A 14486-nucleotide genomic window follows, 5' to 3' on the forward strand; every position below is an offset into this window, starting at 1 on the left:
AACTTTGATTGAGCTTATGTTTATGGAGGCTGTCAAATGGGAGGCTGACCAGGAGTACATTTGAATGGTCAAATCTAGAGGATGCAAAAGAGTGGGTGATGGTTTCAGGAGCTGGTTAGCTAAGGCAGGGGAAGAGATGGGCGATGTAACCGGCTTGTGTGTGTTGCCTTAAGTTTAATTTTTCTCATTTGGATTTTTTTTTGTGTGTGTGTGTGTGCATGTTGCAGGTGGCGAGGCTGATGGAGATGGGCTTTTCTCGAGTCGACGCAATGGAAGCTCTGAGAGCTACTAACAATGACCTTAATATGGCCACCAACTTCCTACTTCAGCACTAACAGGAGCAGGTGACTTACTCGGACGTTGTGCAAATGACTTTAGCATTGTACCTGCAAATGTCGAGGTGGCACTGGACAGCACAGAAGTCAGACATGTTTGAGTGGGGAAAGGAAATATTCGATTTAAAATTGTAAAGAGCTGATTATGTTTTGGCATCAAGTATATATAAGAATTACTAAAAGATAATCACTTAAGGGAACAAACCTGGGAGAGCCATAATTTTAATAAATAAGGTATTCAAGTTCTCAGAGGTGCGGTGCATCTGTTTTTCTGAAAACAAATTAAGCTGTTGATGTATCAAACTGAGTTGAAATTGCTCAATAAAATTGTCAGTTTAATACAGCTTGTTGCTTCTACCTTGGCTCAATAATTAAAACAGATCCATGTATTCAGCATTGCTCTCTCTCTCTCTCGTCCATTTTAAATGTTTTCCTCTAAATTTTCAAACCTTTTCTCTTTCCCCTACTCTTCAGGGTTGTTTTATCCTCATTAGTTTCCCTTTGGTCTCGCAGGCATTCTTTGCCCTATAGAGTGGGAAGATGTAGGAAATCGGAGCCTTTCGGGCCCCATGAGCCTGCTCCGCCATTCAATTAGACCACAGCTGCTGTTCTAGCTCAAAGCCATTTTCCCACACTATCTTCATATTCCTTGATGCCTTTGCTGTCTAGAAATCTACCGATCTCTGTCTTGAATATACTCAATGACTGAGCCTCCACAGCCCTTTGGGGTAGAGAATTCCAAAGATTCACCACCCTCTCAGTAAAGAAATTCCTCCTCATCTCAGTCCTAAATGGCCTGTCCCTTATTCTGAGACTGTGTGCCCTGGATCTAGACGCCTCAGCCAGGAAACCCTTCCTGCATCTACCATGTTGAACCTTGTAAGAATTTTGTACGCTTCAATGAGATCACCTCTCATTCTTCTAAACTCTAGAGAATATAGGCCCAGTCTCCTCAATCTCTCCTCATAGGACAATCATGCCATCCCAGGAATTAGCCTGGCGAACTTTTGTTGTACTCCCTCAAGTATAACCTCCCTTAGGCAAGCAGACCAAGACTGTACACAGTACTCCAGGTGCAGTCTCACCAAGGCTCTATACAATTGCAGCGAGACTTCTTTACTCCTGTACTCAAATCCTCTTTCAATTAAGGCCAACATACTACTTACCTTCCTAATTGCTTGCAGTACCTGCATGTTACTTTTCAGTGACTCATGAAAAGGGCATCCAGGCCCCTTTGGACATCAACACTTCCCAATCTCTCTCCATTTAAGAAATATTCTGCATTATTGTTTTTCCTATCAAAGTGGATAACTCACATTTTTCTACATTATATTCCATCTGCCATGTTCTTGCCCACTCACTTAACCTATCTAAATCCTCTTTGCATCCTCCTCACAACTCACTCACACCTAGTTTTGTGTCATCAGCAAACTTGAAAATGTTACATTTGGTCCCCACATCCAAATTGTTGATATAGATTGTGAATAGCTAGGGCCCAAGCACTAAGCCGAAGCCCAAGCGTCCTTGCCGTACCCCACTAGTCACAGCCTGCCACTCTGTGAATAATCCGTTTATTCCTACTCTCTCTCTTCTGTCCATTAACCAATTCTCAATCCATTCCAGTATATTACCCTCAATCCTATGTGCTGTAATTTGGTTTGCTAACCCCTTGTTTGGAACCTTATCAAAAGCCTTCTGAAATACAAATACACCATATGCACTGATTCTCCCCTATCCTGCTAATTAAATCCTCAAAAAATTCTAACAAGTTTGTCAAACCTGCTTTCCCTTTCATAAACCCATGTTAACTCTGCCCAATGCTATCCTTATTTTCTAAGTGTCCAATTATCATAACCTTTATAATAGATCCTAGCATTTTCCCTACTACTAATGTCAGGCTAACAGGTCTGTAATTCTCCATTTTATCTCTTCCCCCCTTTCTTAAATAATGGGGTTACATTTGCTACCTTCCAAGCTGCAGGAACCATTCCAGAATCTACAGAATTTTGGAAGATGACCATCAACGCATCTACTATATCTACAGCCACCTCTTCCAACACTCCGGGTTGTAGATCATCAGGTCCAGGGGATTGATCAACTTTCAGTCCAATTAATTTCTCCAGTACTACTTTTATACCAATACTAATTTCTTTCAGTTCCTCTTTCTCGCTAGCCCCTTGGTCCTCTAGTATTCCTGGGAGGTTTTTTTGTACCTTCCTCCATGAAGACAGGCACAAAGTATTTGTTTAGTTCCTCAGCCATTTCTTTATCCCTCATTATAAATTCTCCTGTCTCTGACTCTAGCGGGCCCACATTTGTCATTGATAATCTTTTCCTTTTTCCATAACAAGAAAAGCTTTTGTAGTCTGTTTTTATGTTTCTCACAAACTTACTTGCATATTCTTTTTTCTCTTTATCAGTTTCCTGGCCCTCCTTTAATGAATTCTAAAATGCTTCTGTTCCTCAGGCTTAATACTATTTCTGGCAACTTTATGAACCCCTTCCTTTGATCTCATAACAACCTTTACTTGTTAGCTACAGTTGGATCACCTTTCCTGCTGGGCTTTTGTGTCTCAAAAGAATGTAGACTTGTTGTAACCCATATATTAAATACTCGCCATTGTCTTACTATTGTCATACCTTTTAATGTAGTTTCTCAATTTACCACAGCCAATTTTCCCTTCGTAGTTTCCTTTGTTTAGACTTAAGACCCTCATTTCCGTTGAACTACATCACTTTCAAACGTAATGTAAAATCCCACCATATTATGGTCACTCTTCCCTAGAGTCTCCTTTACTGTGAGATTATTAATTCACTCTTTCTGATTGCACAATACTAGATCTAAAATAGCCCATTCTGTGGTTGTTTCCTCAACATACTGTTCTAGAAAACCATCTCGTATACATTTCAGGAATCTGTTCTCCACAGAATTAGTGCTAATTAGGTTTACCAAGTCTATATGTAGATTGATGTCCCCCATGATTACTGAAAATACCCTTGTTACATGCACCTCTAATTTCCTGATTTGTACCATGGCCTACATTACCACTGCAGTTTAGTGGACTATAAACAACTACAAATGTTTGTTGCCTCTTGCTGTTTCTTTGTTCCACCCACACTCATTCTACATCTTCCTATCCTCTTCTTTGTTTGTCTTTGGGATGTGAGCGCCACTGGCTAGGTCAGCATTTACTGCCTACCTCTAATTGCCCTTGAGAAAGTGGTGGTATGTCGTCTTCTTGAACTGCTGTAGCCCATGTCGTGTCGGTACACCCACAGTGCTGTTCGGAAAGGAGTTCCAGGATTTTGACCCAGCGGCTGTGAAGGAACAGTGATATAATTACAAGTCAGGATGCTTGGAGAGGAAGTTGCGGATGGTGGTGGTATTCCTATGCATATGCTGCCCTTGTCCTTCTAGGTGGTAGAAGTCGTAACTTTGAAAGGTGCAGTCAAAGGAGCCTTGTTGATTTCTTGCAGTGCATCTTGTAGATAGTACCCGTTGTTGCCACTGCGCATCGTCCGTGAAGGAAGTGAACATTTAAGATCGTTTGAGTGTTGCTGAAAAAAAGAGACATTTTTGTTGAAGCTTTTCATCTTGCACTCATCAGGACATTTCGCAAGAATACAAATCGAAGGGAGACAAGAAGTTCATACCGTATGAGATCAGAGCGCCGAATGTTTGGCAAGTGGACCCTGATTGGTAGAGACGTTGTCATGTAGAATGCACCAGTTGATGGTGACTGACAATTAACTGACACTTATTTTGTTTAGCTGAAGCAGGTGTAATGTGTGTACATGTTCTTTCTATTTGCAAAGAACCCACCCCTGTGTATTAATGTATGTAGCTTCCAGTACACGCAAATGCATCACATTGCGAGCCCAACTGACAATCTTAATTTGGTTGTCAGTGTAATTCTTAGCACACTGAGGATTATTTAGCGAATGTTGTACAATCGCAGAATCACATCTAATGTTGGACACTGTGTCTTGAGTTTTACAAGCACGGTCAGGTTGGATACAGTTTGCCCGTTGCAAACAGCAGAAGGGACATACTGTTTGATACAATCCACCAGTCTTCGGGACGTACAGCCTACGTACCTAGCATCAGACAGGCACCGATATTCATATAGCACATTACTCTTTTGTGTGATAGGCAACACGTCTTATTGGTTTGACGGCAGCATCCTGTTAGTGGCGAATCCCACTCCTGTTGCTGCTGCATTGTAGCAATGTGAAACAGCTAGCTTCACCTATTGCTCAAATTTTTGAGATACCTTGCCTTTCCAGGGTAACCTGAGGTAGGCTGGGCACTTTCCAGGGCTGAAGGTAAGAACCTTAGGCCCGTTCATGAGTTTGTACATTGCACAAAGGAGGTAAGTTACTCGCCAGAGAATTCCCAGCCTCTAACCTGCTCTTGTAGCCTTAGTATTTATTTGGCTGGTACAGTTCAGTTTCTGGTCTATGGAAACCCACAGAATGTTGAGAATGGGGAATTCAGCAATGGTAATGCTAGTGAATGTCACGGGACGACAGTTAGATTCTCTCTCATTGGAGATGGTCATTGCCTGGTACTTGTGTGGTACAAATGTTACTTGCCACTTATCAGCCCAAGCCTGAATATTGTCCAAGCCTTGCTGCACATGGACATGGACTGCTTCAGTATCTGAGGAATCGTGAATGGTGCTGAACATTGTGCAATCGTCAGCAAGCATCCCACTTCTGACCTTATGATGGAAGGAAGGTCATTGATGAAGCACCTGAAGATGTTTGGGCTGAGGACACTACCCTGAGGAGCTACTGCAGTGATATACTGGGGCTGAGATGATTGACCTCCGACAATCACAACCACCTTCCTTTGTGCTGGGTATGACTCCAACCAGTGGAGAGTTTTCCCCTGATTCCTATCGACTTCAGTTTTGTTTGGGCTCATTGATGCCACACTTGGTCAAGTGCTGCCTTGATGTTAAGGGCAGTCACTCTCACCTCAACTTTTGAGTTCAGTTGTTTTATCTATGTTTGGATCAAAGCTGTAATGAGTTCAGGAGCTGAGTGGCCTGGCAGAATCCAAATTGAGTGTCAGTGAGCAGGTTATTGCTGAGCAAGTGCCACATGATAGCACTGTTGATGACCCCTTCCATCACTCCACTGATGTTTGTGAGTGGACTATTGGGGCGATAATTGGCAGGGTTGGACTTGTCCTGCTCTTTTGTACTGGAACAGCTTGGTTAGGGGGCTCAGCTAGTTCTGAAGCACAAGTCTTCAGTTCTAAGATATTCTCACACTAATGTACTGACCTCGTCCTTTACTGATAGTGCTACCCCACCTCCTTTTCCTTTTCCTTTTTGCCAATCCTTCTTACATGTTGAATACCTTTAAATATTCATTTCCCAGCCCTGGTCACCCTGCAACCATGTCGCCCTAGTGGCAATTAGATCATACATGTTTACTTGCGCTATCATTTCGTCTGCCTTGTTGCGAATGCTGTGTGCATTCAGAAAGAGTGCCTTTAATTCCTTTTATTATTTTTGCAACCTCTTGCCTTATCTGCTGGTGCACCCTTAAGTTTGAACACTCTGTCCCTTCCTGCCACACTCAGCTAATCAATTCCCTTATTGCTACCTTGCTGTCTTGCCTTGTCCTCTCTCTTTAATTTATCACACCTTCCCTCACTTGATCCATCGCCCCAACTGTTTAATTTAAAGCACTCTCTACTGCCCTAGTTATACGATTTGCCAGAATACTGGTCCCAGCAGGATTTAGGTGAAGACCATCTCAACAGCACAGCTCCCACATACCCCAGTCCTGGTGCCAGTGCCGCATGAATCAAAACCCATTTCTCCCACACCAATCTTCGAGCCACGCATTTGACTCTCTAATAATATTTACCTTACTCCAATTTGCTCATGGCTGAGGTAATAATCCAGAGATTATTACCCTTGAGGTTCTGCTTTTTAATTTAGCTCTTAGCTGCTTATACTCTCTAAACAGAACCTCATTCTTAATCTTACCTATCTCGTTGTTAACTATGCGGACCACAACCGGATTGTCCCTCTCCCACTGCAATTTCCTCTCCAGCCCAGAGTAAATGTTCTGAACCCTGGCACCAAGCAGGCAATACAGTCTTCTGGACTCATACTCTTGGCTGCAGAGAACTGTGTCTAACCCCTGACTATACTGTTCACTACTATGGCTACATTCCTATTCACTGTCCCCTGCTTGAATGGCGTCCTGTACTACGGGACCAACGTCAGTTCGCTCATGCACCCTGCAACCTCCGCTTTCATCCATACAGGCTGCGAGAACCTTGAACCTGTTGGACCATTGCAAGGGCTGAGGCTACTCCACATCTACCTCCTCAATCCTGCTTCACTTGCAGTCCCACCCTCCTATCCCTGGCCATGGTGCAAATCGGACAACCTTCTCCTAAGGGGTGTGACCGCCTCTTGGAACAAAGTGCCCAGGTAACTTTCCCCCTCCCTCATGTGTCTCAGTGCCTGCAGCTCGGCCTCCGGCTCAATGACTCTGAGCTGAAGTTCCTCCAGCTGCAGACACTTACTGCAGATGTGTTTGCCTTGGATCACACTGGTGTCCATGAGCTCCCACATTCTGCAGCTCCCACATCACCACACAGAATCTCAGAATTGTTACAGTACAGAAGGAGGCCATTCAGCCCATCGTTTTTGCACCAGCTCTCCAAATGAGCATTATGACTCAGTGCTGGCTTTTCCCCATTCTCCTGCATATCGTTTCTATTCAAATACTCATCTAATGTCCTCTTGAATGCTTTGATTGAACCTGCCTCCACCACACTTCCACGCAGTGCATTCCAGACCCAAACCACTCGGTGTGTGAAAAAGTTTTTTCTCACGTCGCGTTTGCCTCTATTGCAAATCACTTTAAATCTGTGCATTCTTGTTCTAGATCTTTTTACAAGCAGGAACAGTTTCTCCATAACTATTCTGTCCAGTCCCCTCATGATTTTGAGCATCTCTATCAAATCTCCTCTTGGCTTCTCTCCAGGAGAACAGCCCCACCTTCTCCAATCTATCTTCATAACTGAAGTTTCTCATCCCTGGAACCATTCTTGTAAACCTCTTCTGCACTCTCTCCAATGTGTTCACGTCCTTCCTAAAGTGTGGTGCTCAGAACTGTACATAATACTCTAGCTGAGGTCTAACTAGTGCCTATACAAGTTCAGCCTAACCTCCTTGCTCTTGTACTCTTTGCCCCTTTTAATAAAGCCCAGGATACTGTATGCTTTATTAACTGCTCTATCTATAGGTGCCCTATCCTGCCACCTTTAATGACTTATGCACATATACACCCATGTCCCTCCCCTCCTGCACACCCTTTAGAGTTGTACCCCTTATTTTATATTGTCTCTCCATTTTCTTCCTACCGAAATGAATCACCTCACACTTCTCTGCATTGAACTTCATCTTCACCGATCTGCCCACCCCACCAACTTCTCTATGTCCTTTTGAAGTTCTACACTGTCCTCCTCACAGTTTACAGTGCTTCCAAGTTTTGTATCATCTATAAACTTTGAAATTATCCCCTGCACACCAAGATCCAGATCATTAATATATATCAGGAAAAGCAAGGGTCCCAATACCAACCCCTGGGAAACTCCACTACAAGCTTCCACCAGCCTGAAAAATATTCATTAACCATTACTCACTATTTCCTATTACTCAGCCAATTTTGTATCCACATTGCTATTGTCCCTTTTATTCAATGAGCTACAACTTTCCTCAAGTCTGTTGTACAGCACCGTTTTGAACACCTTTTGGAAGTCCACGTACACCACATCAACAGCATCACCCTTATCAACTTTTTCTAACTCCAGCAAGTTAGTTTAATACTCTTTTCCCTTAAATCCATGCTGGCTCTTCCTAATCAACCCACATTTTTCCATGTAACTATTAATTCTATCCCGAATAATTGTTTCTAGAAGCTTCCCCACCACTGAAGTTAAACTGACTGGTCTGTAATTGCTGGGCTTATCCTTACAACCTTTTTTGCAATTCTTTGCAATTCCCCAATCCTCAGGCACCTCCCCTGAGTCTAGGGAACACTGAAAGATTATGGCAAGTGCCCCTGCAATTTCCACTCTCACTTCCTTCAATATCCTTGGATGTATCTCATCCGGTCCCGATGCCTTGTCAATTTTAAGTACTGACAGTTTATCCAATACCACCTCCTTATCAGTTTTGAACCCTTCTCGTGACAGAGTTCCCTCCTCTGTCACCATGGCCTGGGTAACATCTGCTTCCTTGGCAAGGACAGATGCAAAGTATTCGTTTAACACCTCAGCCATGCCCACTGCCTTGAAGTGAAATCTCTTGTCCTGCCTTCGTTATAGTGTTTAATTAATTAATTATTTTACTGATTAAATTTTAATTAATGTCTCCAGTCCTGCCTGTGCTTACGTTCTACTTATTTCAATAAATGTTCTATTTACCCCAGATGAAATTCCTTACTTAAGATAGATAGGAAATACTCACCAGTCAATCTAATGAGCTTTACTATTTGTAAACCTTGCCACCACTAATAAAACCTTACAATTACTAAAATTACCTTCGTTTTGAATGATAAATGAGAAAAATACTCACCAACCAATCAACTCTCTGTTTTCCTGTGACATCACAGTTTGTTTTTTTTTGGAGAAATATACTTTATTCATAAAATACCTGAAAGAACATTACAAAACATTTCAAAATGGCCATCACAAAAAGTGCAAACATATTCAAGTTTTCCACATAGATCTTGAGGTGCTTCAATGCAATCAATGAACGTTACAGACATCTCAACATGGTCATTACATGCAGTCAGACAGTGCAATGGTATTTATGTTACCTACATAGATCATGTTGCATTCTGAGGTGCTTCAATACAATTGTGATACATGTAATATTCACTGCATACATTCAGTGTGAGTCATACAGCCGCGAGGGGTCTATACAGTTCCCAGCCTGTTGGTGCACGATGGCAGAAAGGTCTTAGACAGTGACCTTTCCCCATTGCGCCTTTGCAGCGGCTACCCCAAGCTTTAGTGCATCCCTCAGCACGTAGTCCTGGACCTTGGAATGTGCCAGCCTGCAACACTCGGTCGGGGACAACTCTTTGCGCTGGAAGACCAACAAGTTTCAGGCAGACCAAAGAGCACCTTTCGCCAAGTTGATGATCCTCCAGCTGCAGTTGATGTTTGTCTGTCTCGATCTCCAGATAAAGCATATACTCTGGCTCTTATTTACTATGTTCTTATGTTCTATCAAGAACTCCTTATCTTTGTAAGCTCCTCCAGCCCACAGCCCTCCAAGAACTGTGTGTCCCTCCAATTGCCTTCCCTGATTTTAATCGCTCCACTGTTGGTAGCTGACTTTCAGCTTTCTAAGCTCCAAGCTCTGGAATTCCCTCTGTAAACCCCTCCACCTCTCTCCCTTCCTTTAAGGTGCTTCTTAAAGCTTATCATACCTCCTCTCTTACCTACTTCTGTGACTCAGTGTCGAGCATTGTTTGATAATGCCTTGGGGAAGTGCCTTGGTACTTCTTGATATGTTGAAGCTGCATGATATATGCAAGTTTTTGTTGTTATGGTCTAGTGTGCCTGGCCGTTCATGTTTTGCATCTGCAGTGGCCACCATTGGTGAAACGAAAGGAAGTTTGGGATGTGCAAAACGCCGGAATTGAAGGGACATGGAGATCTCAGAGGATATTAGGACTAGAGGAGATTAAAGAGAGGGGGTGGGGCGTGAAACCAGAGAGGGATTTGAAAAGTAGGATAAGAAATTTAAAATAGAGATGTTGCTGGACCAGGAGGCAATTTTGTTGGTGAGCACTAGGGTGAATAATGAATAGGACTTGGTGTGAGTTAGGACACGGGCAACAGAGTTTTGGATGAGCTCAGGTTTTTGGAGGGTGGAAGTTGGGGGGCAGGGCAGAAGAGCTTTGAAATAATCAAGCCTGGAGATAACAAAGGCAAAAATGAGATTTTCAGTGAAAGGCTTATAGATCTTATAGAAAGAGACTTGGCGAGTTGACTCAACTCCAATTTTCCCTTCCTTTGGAAAACTATCCTTTGGTAAACAAGTCACTGGATACAGGACACACCCATGCTTCTAACATTGACTCCTTTCAAATAGTTAATATTTTTCTATAATTTCTTTTCAGTGCAAGTCCCATCCTTCGATAGCACCTTTGGCAGTACCTTCCAAACCCCCAACCTCTCCCACTTCCGAGGACAAGGGCAGCAGGCACCTGGGAACACCATCAATTTCAAGTTCCCCTCCAAGCCACACACTGCCTTGACTTGGAACTATATCGCCGTTCCTTTACGATAGCCGGTGTCAAAATACTGGAACTCTCTCCCTAACAGCACTGTGGGTGTACCTACACCACATGGACTGCAGCGGTTCAAGAAGACAGCTCACCACCACCTACTTGAGGGCAATTAGGGATGGACAACAGGTCCTCACACCCCATGAACAAATAAAAAGAAAGTGCCATATTTTGTTTCGTTTCATTCAAAAGCACAACACATGGTGGGATTTTATCAAGTCAGTTGAAGCTTGAGGAAATGCAGACTGTGGGTATGTGATTCGATGATGTTTGCATGCTCCTTTCCTTTGCTCTGCTTTTTGTAGCTTTTTTGTAACAAGGCAGACTGTTCAGATGTTATCAGAGGACATAGATAACAATCCAAAGCAGGTGTGTTGTTTCCACGTTTTAGACATTTTCTAGCATAAAAACCTTATGCCATTATTTTTGCACACCAGAAAGCTCAACATGATCCTTCCTTATCGCCATATCTATGCACTAGACTTGACAATCCTAACTCACTACTAGCCGTCCTCCCATTTTTCTCTTGCCCAAACCTGAGCTCATCTAAAACTTTGCTGCCTGAATCCTAACTCTTATCAGATTCCAACTCACCCATCACCACTGCACTCGCTGACCTACATTGCCTCCTATTCTGGCAACTCCCATCCCCTACAACACCCCCCCCCGCATCTCCCCAACTCCCCATGCCAAATCTCTGTAGTATTCTCCAACCCCTGCAGTTCTGGCCTTTTGCACATCACAGGTTTTCATCACTCCGTCATAGGCAGCCTTGCCTTCAGCTGCCAAGGCCCGAAGATCTAAAATTCCCCCTCTAAATCTCTGTATGTCTCTCTTTCTCGCTTTCCTCCTCTTAAGGTGCTCCTTAAGCCTTTGATCATCTGTCCTAATGTCTGTTATGTTGCTCTGTGTTAAAATTGTTTGATAACACACCAGTGAAGCGCCTTGGGGTGTCTTACGACATTCAGTGTGCCATATAAATGCAAATTGTTGAATTATGTAGCAAAGTGCCTAGATTCTTTCTGCTGTAAACACCATTTGTTCCGAACAGTCACACTTAAACTAGTCTTGTTCCTTTCATGATACAAAGTAATTTAAACAAGCAGGTTTTAGTACTGATTAGAAAAGTGATCAAAATCTGCACGTTTTGACCACATTTGTAAGCTGTAGAACTTTACTGTAGGTACACATGGAATGTATCACCCATGATTAATTCTCAATGCTTTAGACTGAAGCTGCAATCTCCTGCAATCTCCAGTGCAGTTATCTTTTTTTGCAGTGTTGCACAGTGACTTTAGGTGTACATTGATGCGAAGGTGACAGTAAATCAGAAGCTAGGTCCTGATTTCATTCCTGAGCACTGTATTCCAGCTGTATTTAGACCCACCCCAAGAGTCTGCCTTGCACCTCCACACCCAGTGGAGTGAAAGTTCAGTTTGAAGCTGTGCTTAAGTAGCACTCGAGTGGCCCACGGGGATATTTTATAAACCAGGTAATGACACATGGAAAGGGGTTCCATTTGCATGCAAACTTCTGGTTTAATGCTGGCAAGCCTGTGCACATATAAACCTGTGGATTAGGTGCAGGAGTAGGCCATTCGGCCCGTCAAACTTGCTCTGTCATTTGATAATTTGTCTTGTAAATGTTCAGAAATGTGACTCCTTTTCTGGGAATTTGCTGTTACGAATTGTCAGTTGTCATTGATTCTAGTATTAGGAGCAGTAGGCCATTCAGCCCCTCGAGTCTGTTCTGCTGTTCCATTAGACCATTGCTGACTTGTATCTTAACTTTATTTACTTGCCTCTATTCCATATCCCGTTGCCCAACAGCCATTCTATTCTCAACATTCTCTACACTCAAAAACTCCTGTTTTGTTCAACATCCAGACAGAAAGATCTCCCACGATGTGGATTCTACATTACATATTTACTCCCTGTAGGAAATATGCAGCGGCTAATTTTCACATAGGCATTTCAGCAGATCCTGCACCTTTGCCTCAATGGCACACCTTCACATAGGCACCAGTTCACAAATACAGATGAGGAAAAAAGAATTTGCATTTATATAACACCTTTCACACCTACAAGATGTCCCAAAGCACTTTACAGCCGATGAAATACTTTTTGAAGTTGTAATGTAGGAAACAGGACAGGTGGTGGCTGAGCGATATTGTCACTATATTGGTCTAGTACTCCAGAGACCCCGGGTTCGAATCCCACCATGTTAGAAGGTGAAATTTTGAATTCAATAAAAACCTGGAGTCAAAAGTCTAAGCCGTGGCCGATTGTTGTAAAAAACCCACCTCCTTTAGGGAAGGAAATCTGCCGTCCTTACCTGGTCTGGCCTGCATGTGACTCCGGACCCACAGCAATGTGATTAAATGCCCTCTGAACAAAAGACGAGCAATTAGGGATGAGCAATAAATGCTCGCCTAGCCAGTGACGTCGACATCCCATGAACGAATTTTTAAAAAGTCAATCTGAGCACAACAAGCTCCTGCAAACCACAATGTGTTAATCATCAGGTTTTATTTTTAGTGATGTTGGTTGAGTTGGAATACTCAACGCGTATTGTCCAGAACTCCACTGCTCTTCTTCAAAAAGAGCTTTTGGATTTATATATGTACAGTGGCCTCAGTTTAACGTTTGATCCCTCAGTACGAGTCATCCTAGATTTTGTGTTGAAGTCTCTGGAGTGGGACCCAAACTTTCTAACTCTGAGACGTTTAACTAGATATGATGTTAAATACTGTACGTTTTGAGATTGTGCAAATAAATAGCTATGAGTTATTTTTAGTTTACCTTCATCTCTAATCTTCATCTGCATCTTTATCTTAACCCCATAATCAACGGTGTCTTCAGGATGCTAACTCTTGATGTGGTATAATTAGCACGGTACAATTTCACAGTGCATCACGCGTATAGTCACATGCCATGTCCGAAGCTTGTCAGTAAATGTTTGGAGGCAAATTTAATCAAGTCACACTTGAAAAGCCCAACTTTAAATCGTGTTCACATCTTAAGGGGATAGAGCAGGGGAATGGGACTGACTGGTTTGCTCTGCAGTGAGCTGGCATGGACTCAATGGCCAGAATATTTAGGGCGGGGGCGGAACTCCCAACGTCACCCCGCGTCATTTCAATTTTCAAGTCGGCGGGAGCGCAGCCGAATCAGCTGTGCGCCCGCCGACCTGTCAACAGCCTATTGAGGCCACTTAAAAGCTAATTGAAGTAATTAATGGATCTGCCCGTCCAACCTTAAGGTTGGCAGGCAGCCCGGGAGCCCTGGCGGGCTTCAAAAAAAGCACAAAACCTCATCCACGGGCGGGATGAGGTTTCTTGACGGTTTTAAAAAATTTAATAAAAGTTTGATTTAAAGTGATGGACATGTCCCAACTCATGTGACAGTGTCACATGAGGGGACATGTCAGGGAAATTTTTATTTTTGCCCCTTCACCATTTTTAAATTTGGTGCCGACCTCCCTGAGGTAGCACTTAGCCTCAGGGAGATGAGTGCGCTCTTTCGTGCGCGTGCAAGAAAGAGCATACTCTTGGCTGAGGGAATCCTCCCCCGCCCACACAGGGAGTGCATAGCACTTCCTGGTGGACATCACACTGGGTGGGCCTTAATTGGCCCACCCATGTAAAATGGCGGCACGCCCCCGATTGAGGGCGTCGATCGGAGGCGCACCCGCTCCTGAACTCTTTCCCCCCCCCACCATTTTCCCAATGGGCTGAATGACCTCCACCTGTACCTTTATTTTTCTTTACTCTTTCACAGGAGGTGGACATCACTGGCAAGGCCAGCATTT

General features: G+C 43.3%; 1 protein-coding gene across 2 annotated transcripts in view; it reads left to right on the plus strand.

Annotated features, from left to right (window-relative positions):
• ubac2 (UBA domain containing 2) overlaps positions 1-13465 on the plus strand; it is a 211731-nt gene extending 198266 nt beyond the window's left edge. Inside the window, exons 9-10 of one of the 2 annotated variants that reach the window (XM_078546034.1) lie at positions 228-344; positions 12489-13465. In XM_078546034.1, coding sequence (XP_078402160.1) covers positions 228-335 — 108 coding nt within the window. In that variant the 3' untranslated portion in view covers positions 336-344; positions 12489-13465. Of the gene's footprint in view, positions 1-227; positions 675-12488 lie in introns of those variants that run through there. The other variant, XM_078546033.1, reaches the window with a different exon arrangement.
• The last annotated feature ends 1021 nt before the right edge of the window (positions 13466-14486 follow it).

Source organism: Cetorhinus maximus, chromosome 7 (genome assembly GCF_964194155.1).
Source record: "Cetorhinus maximus chromosome 7, sCetMax3.hap1.1, whole genome shotgun sequence".
NCBI classification, from domain to species: Eukaryota; Metazoa; Chordata; class Chondrichthyes; order Lamniformes; family Cetorhinidae; genus Cetorhinus; species Cetorhinus maximus.